The sequence below is a fragment of the Phyllopteryx taeniolatus genome, chromosome 4, assembly GCF_024500385.1.
Source record: "Phyllopteryx taeniolatus isolate TA_2022b chromosome 4, UOR_Ptae_1.2, whole genome shotgun sequence".
Taxonomy (NCBI): Eukaryota; Metazoa; Chordata; class Actinopteri; order Syngnathiformes; family Syngnathidae; genus Phyllopteryx; species Phyllopteryx taeniolatus.
In genome coordinates this window covers 15,128,481-15,139,509 of record NC_084505.1, presented here as the reverse complement: position 1 = coordinate 15,139,509, position 11,029 = coordinate 15,128,481, and the positions used below count along the sequence as shown (strand labels likewise).

The 11,029-nt window shown below is 43.7% G+C and overlaps 1 protein-coding gene and 1 long non-coding RNA gene across 2 annotated transcripts; one reads left to right on the top strand and one right to left on the bottom strand.

Moving 5' to 3' along the window:
* Positions 1 to 2,184: 2,184 nt before the first annotated feature.
* LOC133476444 (Kv channel-interacting protein 2-like) lies at positions 2,185 to 10,588 on the top strand. Its single transcript, XM_061769829.1, has 9 exons — positions 2,185 to 2,460; positions 7,625 to 7,723; positions 7,809 to 7,933; positions 8,036 to 8,105; positions 9,054 to 9,124; positions 9,332 to 9,439; positions 9,528 to 9,632; positions 10,168 to 10,230; positions 10,307 to 10,588. Exons 1-9 carry the CDS (start codon positions 2,388 to 2,390, stop codon positions 10,352 to 10,354), a joined length of 762 nt encoding a protein of 253 aa, XP_061625813.1. The 5' UTR covers positions 2,185 to 2,387; the 3' UTR covers positions 10,355 to 10,588.
* LOC133476445 (uncharacterized) lies at positions 6,085 to 7,202 on the bottom strand. The gene is made up of 2 exons (XR_009788055.1): positions 6,395 to 7,202; positions 6,085 to 6,276 (listed from the first exon to the last, which is right to left on the bottom strand). It is a non-coding gene; the product is annotated as an uncharacterized LOC133476445 (long non-coding RNA).
* Positions 10,589 to 11,029: the final 441 nt, after the last annotated feature.

The window sequence follows — 11,029 nt, the reverse complement described above, 5'->3', positions numbered from 1 at the left end:
CCAGATGTTTTTACCGTGACAAGTCATTAATGCTGCTGAATACTTGGAATGTTGCATTTAAGTATATCAGCTTTCTTGTCAAATTTTCATCCAGGCAAAGATTGCCCACTTTATTTCGGCTGAGCTGCCTCGATGTGGCCCCTCCTCCATTTCATTTTGTGTGCACAAGACCAAACAATCCTCCTGAAGACGTTTGGTGCTACTTTACGGTATATTTTTAAAATTCTTTGGCATCTTCTATGTAGCACATTTGCTCACTCATTTGTCACGTGTACAGTATTTGTCTCCTGCTATCAATTTACATTGCACACTGAAAAAGCACAACAAATACTCAGCAATGTGCTGTAACTGTCCTAAGACACAGGTCATATACAAATACTGTGTTCTCTGTCTACTGTTTCCCTCATTATTTTCTTTTACAGATAGACGACTCAAAAAAGCAAGTCGCTCAATTCAAATTTGAGGCTGCATCTAAAAGCTGATGAGAAGTCAGCAAATAAAAGGCTTACATGTGAATTGGGGTTCTCTAGGTGCTTGTATAACCAAAAATGAAATATATATAGTAGGATCACACCTTTCCCAGCTTGACGTGAATTGGAGTGTGTGCGGTTTACCATCACTTCGAGAGATAATTTAATCTTGCTGTATCTTCTCCAGCTTTGTTAGAGTAACTGCTCTAAATTCATTTAGTTGAACTTCTCTCGAACTTGATGACTCTGGACTGCCAATTACTGACACTGCTCTCACTTTATTCACATTTTAGGCCATTTGTGTGTCCTCTGTGTCTGTCTCTGTGACTAAATGATTTTGAACCGCCCCTCCAAAATAAACAAATGAATAAATGAATAAATAAATAATGCACTTTTGCAGCTATGGTGTTTTTTTGGTTTTTTTTTTTGACTGTGTGACAGAGAAAGTAATTCTGTCTCATTTAGAGGGGAAGTGCGTTTGACACAACTTTCCGCATTTGTAGCCAAATTTGTTCCAAGTTGCGGGGGTGGGTTGTTGGGGTAGTCGGACAAAACTCATTTTAGCAGTTTCAGTACTTGTTGCAAAGAATAGAACGTAATTGAATGAATGTTTTATTTTTTTAATGCCCTTTATCAACTGTCTGGGGCTTCACGCCCCTGGTAGGGTCACCCATGGCAAACAGGTCCGAGGTGAGTGACCAGACAAAGCACGGCTAAAAAAACTCCTATGATGAAAAATATACCTGGATTGAGGTTTGCCTTGCCCGGACAGGGGTCATCGGGGCCCCCCTCTGGAGCCAGGCCTGGAGGTCGGGACGGAGGCTTCCGGACGGCTTAGAGGAAACTTTGGTCCACCATCCGGCGTCTCAGGAGGGGGAAGCAGTGCACCATCAACACTGTGTATAGTGGGGATGGGGCGCTGCTGACCTCGACTCGGGACGTTGTGAGCCGGTGGGGAGAATACTTCGAAGACCTTCTCAATTCCACTGACACGCTTTCCAGTGAGGAAGCTCTCTGAGGCGGGCTCTCCTATTTCTGAGGTTGATGTCACTGATGTGGTTAAAAAGCTCCTCGGTGAAGAGGCAAGGCCCCGAGAGTGGATGAGATCTGCCCGGAGTTCCTAAAGGCTGTGGATGTTGTGGAGCTGTGCTGGTTGACACGCCTCTGCAAGACCGCATGGTCATCGGGGACAGTGCCTCTGGATTGGCAGACTGCGGTGGTGGTCCCCCTTTCCCTCAGGTCGGGGATGAGATCCTGCCCCAAGTGGAGGAGTTCAAGTATCTTGGGAAGAATGGAACGGGAGATCGACAGGCGGATCGGTGCAGCGTCTGAAGTGATGCGGACTTTGTATCGGTCCGTTGTGGTAAAGAAGGAGCTCAGCCGAAAGGCGGAGCTCTCGATTTACCGCTCGATCTACGTTCCTACCCTCGCCTATGGTCACGAGGTGTTGGTCGTGACCGAAAGAACAAGATCCCGGATACAAGCGGCCCAAATGAGTTTCCTCCGCAGGGTGTCCAGGCTCATTGTCCCAATTTTTCATTTTGGCCCACCATGAATTGGAGTTCGACACCCCTGGTATAATAGGTAACAAGTCAAGATGCTATTCATAGAGTCAATGAAACAAGTTTGTCTTTTTGCCGCACAACTGCGCGTAAATTCGCCCTCCTCGTCCTCTTCCACTGGTTGGACGTTAGTACCCGCGTGATTGGAGGCGCAAACGGTGTTTTGAAAGTTCGTGCAGAGAGAGGAGCAGCTGGAGATTGGACGAGGAAGGAGGCAGGGGGAGGGGGAGCGGGATAATCGACATAATCGCGCTCCTCCACACTTTGCAGCCTCGCTGATGTTTGGGAGATGAACACACACAGATTGTGTGCAGGTCCAGCGGTACTTCGGGTCCTGTAAAGGGAGGGGACAAACATGAAATCCAGGAGTGAGGACCACAGTTTGTCCGAGTCCACAGAACTGGACCGATCGTACGACCCGCTCACAGGTACGTGGATCTCATCTTGCCACATGTCACTTCAGAGTCATGGTTTGCTCCCGTTAATGAGACAATTATTCCAATCGGTCACTCATTGCAAACAAGGAGTTTTTTTTTGTGTGTGTCATTTTTTATTTATCTCTGTTTATTCTACTAAACATGACACAAATAGCTGCCGTCTGTTATTTCACATTGTTCAAACGTGATGCTGGGCCGTTTCACACACTAACAAGTGCAAATGAACCTTTTTTGAAACTTTTACAAAAGGAAAATCACAAAAAAATGTCACATACTGTGGATACACAGCTCAATTATGTACCTTCTGCCATAGAGTGGAAGAGCATTTATTGGTTTTCCCTGTCCCTATACGTCGCTGGCATAGATAGATGAAGAAAATAAATAGTCCTTTTCAAACCAATTATGTGAAATTGGATAATTTAGGGAGCGGCACGGTGGGCGACTGGTTAGCACACCTGCTTCACAGTTCTGAGGACTGGGGTTCAAATCCCGGCCCTGCCTGTGTGGAGTTTGGATGTTCTCCCCGTGCCTGCGTGGGCTTTCTCCGGGTGTTACGGTTTCCTCCCAAATCCCAAAAACATGCGCGGTAGGTCGGTTGACAACTCTAAATTGCCCGTAGGTGTGAGTGTGAGTGCGAATGGTTGTTTGCTTATATATGCCCTGTGATTGGCTGGCGACCAGTTCAGAGTGTACCGGGTTCAGAAAACGGATGAATGGATTTGTTAAAATTTCAATTGAATGAACTGTTATTAAAAACTTTCTTTCTTTCTTGTGTGTCCATACTTTGAGGACACAGTGTATAACCATGTCAATCAAAACTTGGAGGTATAATGTTTGTAACGTTTCATAGAATGTCTCACAGTTCTGAGGTCTGGAGTTCGACTCCGGGCTCCGTTCTCCCAGGGTGGAGTTTGCCTGTTGTGATTCCCTGGCTTCCTCCCACATTCCCCAAACATGCATGTTAGGTTCATTAAAAGCCTCAAATTGTCCATCGGTGTGTCTGTATATGTGCCCTGCAATTGGCAGGTGACTATAGTTTAAGGTGTACCCCGCCTCTCGCCCAGAGTAAGTGACCCACGATGACCCTAATTTGGTGAAAGTGCGATAAAAAAAACGGATGAATGGACGTTTGGTACGTTTCTTGTTTGTTTTAAAATACATAAATAAGTGATCACGCAGTGAGAAGCATAGAGTAATGCGGAAGGAGCACACAAGAAACCAGCTAAAAGTCTCCAGCGTCTTTTGTCATCTCCTGCGATGGCCCTGATCAATGAGATGCTCTTCTCTCACCCTCAACCCCTCTACTTTTTTTTGACATGCTTGCAAAGACAAGCACACTTAATCATTCCTCTTACATCATCCCAAAATAGACTTTGTCACCAAAAATAACCAAGTGCCTGCTCTCATACTAAATCTTTGAATAGAAGCATGCGCAACGGACTGGTTTACAGGCTATTCGAATTTGTCTGTTTCTGCTGCTGGTCTGGTAGCCATTAGACAGAAGCTGAACCAAACAGTGAACAGGTGCATCATCACTCCACAAGACACACAAATGGCCCTTTGTATGGACCGATGACAAAACCCCGGCAGTAATTACAACAATACACTAACGCACAATAATAAAGTTCATAATAATTATTATTAGAATAATACTCATCATCACCGTAATGGGATTGCAGTGCACCAGCAAACCCGCGACCCTCGTAAGGATAAGCGGTTCAGAGAATGTTTAGATGGATGAATGGATTCCGGGCAAGCAGTCCAGGGTGTACCCCTCCGCTTGCCCAAAGTCACCTGGCATAGACTCCATAAAATGGATGGATATTAATAGTGATCATTTAAAAATCCTCTCGTGCATTTCTTTTGACTGGCCAATAGGAAAGTTCGGATTGAGACCAGAGGGTATGCTCCGACCGGAAGTCGAATCTCACATTCAGGAGGAGCAATGCGGTTCTTTTCCTGGCCGTGAAACAGATGATGTGGTTCAAGCCCCAATCTTCAACTCTTGCCGAGCGTGAAGTGGTTGGGATGGAAATCAGCATCTGCAGTTCTGAGGCCGTGGTCCTCGGTCGGAAAAGGGTGGACGAAGGGGCTGGGGAGAGGGACGTCTGGGCTTCCTTGCTTACTGCCCCTGCGACCCGACCCCGGATAAGCGGAAGAAAGAAATGAGCCATGGATGGATGGCTCATCAGTGCAAATCTTATTCCATCCATTTGGAATCATTTGTTTCAGTGTCCAAACAGTTGGCATCATTAAAACCTTTGCTAACTGTACAGACAATATTTTAAGAAACGTTACTGTCATACAAGTATATGCAGAAATTAACTCGTCCAATTTGAATACTTTCGAGCCAATTCATCTTTTTTTGAATTTTACCTGCAACTCAAGTATATAATGAAACCACTGATCTTTTTTTGTGAACAAGTGACATACGGCTAACATACTAACTTCACATTTTTACTCAGGGTTCCTTCTCGTCATGATGTCATCACATATACTACTGTACATGGACTCAGATGCCAGTTAGAAAAGAATATCCAAATCCTTTCTTCACAAAAAGCTCGATGTATTGGCTGAGGCAACAGGACTGGGAACAAAAACAGGACGGTTCACATGACAGGATAGTTCAAAGGTCACACTCCAAAAATACAACGTACATACGTTTCACCCAAATTTTAGTTAAACGCCAAATTGCGCCACTTCTAGTTCACTGGATCTTCATGGCACTACTGCAATATGTTTAGTGTACAATGTGTATATTGGAGTATTGAGACAAGCATCCACCAAAATTGATGAGAAGCAAACTAGCCAATTGGACACAAGAGTTCATGCATTAGAGATGACCGACTTTGGTGAGTGATCACTTTCCTGTCTAGACTCCGCATGTGTCAGTGTCACTCATTGTTCCACTTTGTGTGAAGCACCTTGAAAAAGTGGGCTCGTCGGAAGATGTACTAGTTTGCGCCAATGTGTGTGTGTGTCTGTGCATGCGTGCGGGTGCACGTGTGGCTTGTAAGAAATGGTCATCCGGAATGTGAGTTGAATTCCTGTGAGGATTACTTTAAGCACGGAGGCACCATAATTCATTTAGCTGGGCCTAACCCTTTTTAAGCTGCCGTGACATCCCAGAGGAACGTCAACGTGAAAATCGGCCTGTTACTTAAGTCAACATCTGCAAAAAATGACTTACATTGAAAGAAGTCATGCCAACCAGCTCTTGATTATTTGATAGATAGATAGATAGATAGATAGATAGATATTTCACTTAATTGGTCGAAAAATGATTAACTAAATGGAGACGAGCTCATCATTATTTCAGTATACAATAATGTAAAATATGTGCCTTGGCTCAATAAAAGTTGGGAAACTTTGTCTACAAAGTAACAACTACTGCAAACTGGCAACCCTGCCGGGGCGAAAACATACAAACTACGCACAGCAAGGTGTGTAGAGGTTCAAACCCAGAAACTCCGAACTGTGAGGCAAAAGTGCTGACCACAACCCCCGCAAATAGTTTTGAGAAATGTTGGTTTGCAGAGGTTGGAGTCCCTTGTCAAAAGTCCTTTTTTTTTTGGTAAGTAAGTTTAGTCCATTAACCCTCAAGACAAGACAACATAAACACAAAGCTCTTGGCTTTTATTTCTTAGTGCTTGTATTCCCATCTGCAGAATTTATGACAAAAACAAGGCTCACACTGGAGATAGACGCACGGAGTGTCAGCTCCCATTTTCATTTCTCTGCCAAGTCTATATTTTCCAACGCTGTCTTTTTATTCCCGTTCGTCTCGTCATGGGGTCTCGTCCTCAGCTGGTAAAAGAGTGGATAAGGGTCTTTTAATTGTGTTAGTCGCAGCAGCAGAGGAGAGTGTATTGATCTCCCTCAGTGGGCCGCATACAATGATATTGACTGAAACAATCAAAGTCACCCCGGGCGTGTTCACAGGTCCGATCTCGGAGGGCCGTGTTTTTCAAGCACATTTAACCACTTTGTGGACGTGAACATGCTTAAATGTGCTTGCGTTGCTAAACGGGTCCAGCCTCAACATGCGCCATCAGACACATGAGCTCTTGCAGCCCTACACTGGTTCAATACGTGTGTGTGTGTGTGTGTGTGTGTGTGTGTTTTAATCTCATCACGTTCCAGTGTGATCAATCTTCTCTTCTAAAAATAGCTACCAGTAGAAAGAATGACATCAGCGGGGAAACTTTTGCTTCTCTCTCCGGTTAAATGCGCTCTCAGGCAAGCGGTGAAAATAAGGAAAGAGATTGCATCATTTTGTCCTCCCGTGCGCGATGAAGCGTGCTGTCCTTTTTTTATTTGCTTTTCCACCCGACTGCAGCTGCCGTAGATGAATGCTTGATTGACGTCTCATCAGCAAACATCGTCACCGCATGAACCTCTTGATGAAACACGAGTAACATGTTGCTCGTAAAAGCGTATGTAGTCATCCGTCACTCATTGTGGACTTCTGTTGTTGATCTGCTCTTCTGGACCCATGAATACATTTCAGCATCTCTGCTGAGTAGGATGTATTTTGTTTGAACGTTGAGTTTCCCACCGAGGATGTTCTCGCGGTCGTCTTCTTCACTTTGACCGCTATTGATGTGTGCTCTCCCCAAAAATGAAACATGTCACCCACACTGGTTGGCTGCGGGTGCGAGTGCGAGTGGGAGTGGAGATGTGTCATCAGTCGTCCTCAGAAGTTGAACACACAACGTGTTTTTTGTCTTGTAGAGTGCAGCACTGCACTGAGCTGGCCACGGTTTGGTTTGTTGAGCAACACTGCCGTCTGCTGGCAGGATTCATCAATGCATGGTCACCTTTGCTCCTGTTCATTTATTTCAATTGATGTGACGAATTGAAAATACGTGTGGTGTTTAAATTCATTTGGGGCTAAATCACCTGTTTCAATAAATATTACTGGAGGGGCATTGAGGAACTTTAGGTTCAACTAAACAGGCCCAGATTTTACATTGAGTAAGTACATTTTGTGATCCAATTCAGACAAAATGATCATCCTTTCATCAACAGGACCTACTTTTTGTGACATTTGTGTTTGGTGGTGGTGTGCTGTGAGATTTTTCTGATGTAAAATATGTGCTTTGGCCCAATCAAGGTTAGGAAACACTGCACTCTTCTATTCAATCCTATTCAGGTAATCCACCAAATCAAGCCACCAAACGGACCATCAAGCAGCGCTTCCTCAAATTGCTGCCCTGCTACCATTCTGGCTCCAGCCCATCCATCAATCAAAGCAAGTGTCCCTCCGTGTCCTGTTAGTCATGTGATGCCCTTTTTCTGCTGTAACGGTGTGTTTTTGTGCCACCGTGCCCGTGCAGATAGCGTGAGCGATGAGGCCGAGCTGTCGGCGGTGCGTTGCCGACCCGAGGGCCTCGAACGTCTCGTGGGGCAGACCAGCTTCAGTAAGAAAGAGCTGCAGATCCTCTACAGAGGCTTCAAAAACGTGAGTCCCGTTGGCCCCATTTGCGCTTGCCTGTAACCACATTCATGAGTGAGAGAGCGAGGGGGGGGGGGGGGGTCTTTATACAATATCTTCTCATTTCAGGAGTGTCCCAGTGGTGCTGTGAATGAGGAGACATTTAAAACCATCTACTCTCAATTCTTCCCTCAGGGAGGTCAGTTACAGTCTCTGCTCTTCCTTCTTAAAATACGACTACTGTCTCCCCCCATGCTCCAAATTTGAAGACGGTAATTACAAAGATGTGCAAAGAAAAGAACCAGACAAGCGCCACAAAAACAAACCACCGAAGTATGCAAAAGAAAAAAAAGTGCTCGTCCGTTGTCATTTTTAGCGTGGGAATTTGTACATTCTGCATGAGTGGGATGACATTTTTTGCTTTTTCAGCTCAACGCCAAATTCAACAACCAGTGAGAAAGAAACCAACCAACCTTTATTTGTTGTAACAAACATGAATCATTCTGTACAGAATAGCTTACAGCTTTTACTTGAATTCAAAACTAATGTGGGAGTTTGGGGAAACTCACGGGTGTCTTAAAAATGTGTTTAAAAATCGATATTTGTATTCATTTATGTAACAATCAAATAATTGTTTGATTGATTTATTGTTCATCGTAAAATGGAACATAATCCATTTTACATCAATGTAACATTTATTTCATGAAGTCCTTGGTTAATTATAATTTAAGTACTTAACTCTAAATAAGGGTTATTCTTTTATTCAAATAAACAATTTTACAGATGTCACATAAACATTTGAACTTCCTTTTTTTCTTATCTCATTTATGATGTGGCTCACAAGCCAAGTTCCTGACACGACTCGCTAGGCAACACACAGTTGTTGTTGTTGTACAGTAATTCCACTTTATGGAAGCCAGTTTAATTCTTTACACTCTCTTTTATGATGTTATTATACAATAGAGTAAAAAACAGATTATTCCCATTCAGTTCATTTCAATGGAGAATATTGATCTGTTATACGCTTAAGTTGAGGGGGCAAATTCAAGTTGTAAGTCAAGGCACCACTGTAGCATCGAGCTCTTGCGTGTGTGACTAGAAAGTTACCAAATCTTCTTAACGCTCATATTAAGGGTTCCTTTTCCAGATACAAGTATGTATGCGCATTTCCTGTTTGCGGCTTTCGACGCTCACAACAGCGGATCCGTCAGCTTTGAGGTAAAACAATGTTGTCAAATGTTTAGTGTACAACACTTCATAACATCTACCGGTAGTTTGTGTGGAAGTAACTCTTTATACAGACTGGTTTAAAAGAGAAACAACAACAGAGGCCACTGAGCTTAAAGTGTAACAGCAATATAGGCTTTACTTCTCTCTTTTACATCCCCCTCTTTTTATTTTTTTTAATTTTTAACTTGGCTGGAGGACTTCGTCCTAAGTCTGTCCATCATCCTTAGAGGCTCCATCACAGATAAACTCAACTGGGCCTTCAACCTGTACGACCTCAACAAAGATGGCTGCATCACTCGAGAGGTGCCGGCACTCTTCACTACAAGAGTCTTTTCTTTTTTTTTGTAAAGTGTTTTACTAACAACTTTTGGCGATAACTTGTTTTGGTCAGGAGATGACAGACATTATGCACTCGATTTATGACATGATGGGCAAGTATACGTACCCCTGCATGAGGGACAGTGCTCCCAAGGACCACGTGGAACGCTTCTTCCAGGTTGGTCAAAAAAAAAAAAGAAACATTAGCCTAGTGGTTAGCACGTCGGCCTCAGAGTTCTGGGTTCGAATCCCGTGTTTGCCTGTTGTCCCTGTGCTTGCGTGGGTTTTACTCTGGCTTCCTCCCACAGTCCAAAAAACATGCATATTAGTTAATTCAAAAACAACTAATAAATAAGGTATCATTGTTAATCTATCTATGCTAGCGACGTATAGTGACGGACAGAACAATTAAATTCTCTTCTTCCGCCTGTTGCCAGTCATACAACAGAACAATAGCGTCGTTATCAACTAAACAGGCCCAGATTTCATACCGACTAAGTACATTTTTGGTGTACCTCGCCTCTCGCCCAAAGCCAGCCGGGATAGGCTCCAGCTCACCTGTACCCTTAATGAGGGCAAGCATTATAGAAAATGAAAGGTTATGGATTATTGATTCTTTCTTAAGTCGAAATACCATCCTCTCTATAAAAGAAGTATTTTAATGTTGTCCAGTTCTGATAAAACTGCTGTAACACTGGTGTGTCACCTTGTAGAAAATGGACAACAACAACGACGGCGTCGTCACCATCGAGGAGTTCTTGGAGACGTGCCAAAAGGTGTATATCGTTTGGAAAGAAACATTTCCAACATGAATAAGCGACATTAAGAGCGTAACCTGTGGCTTCCTTCTAGGATGAGAACATCATGCAGTCCATGCACATGTTCGACAATGTCATCTAACGGTCGAATCCAATAAGCTGGAGCGCCACCTCAGTGTGCACCTGCAGTGTGCGCGCGCGCGCTCGCGTGTATGTGTGTGAGACATTGACATGATCTAACGTCACTTTCTTTTTGGATATTGTGAACCTCACACTTATTAGGGTTGTATTGTGTCTGCATGGATGCAATGTGTTGACGTATTTTCTATTGGCACCTGATAGTGGAAGACAATAAAACCTCACAGTTATGATGGAACGACTGCTCTTCTGTCCTTCGGTATTGCTATCGAAGACTTTGGCTTTGAACCTCTGCCTTCCTGTGTGGCCCTTACATGTTCTCCCCTCAAGACATGATTATGCAACAATTAATTCCTCACAAGCGGCAGATATGGTATCGATTGACGAATTGATTACTATGCCAATCCCCACTGGCCACACGTGTCTCCAAACCAATTTAAAAGGCGTTTAGCGTTCACATGAACTTTTAAACAATGAGGATCTTCGATATACTTACGGTGGACTACCTTATTTGTCAAATGTTCCATACTTTCACAATTTACAACAAACAAAATGGATTTATTATATGCAGTCAAACTGTTAAAACTGAGATGAAAGCATTTGACAGAGAACTAAAGCACATCGTTTTTGTTGCGTCATTGCCAATTAAGAAGTTGTTGATTGCGAGCTGAAAGAGGCA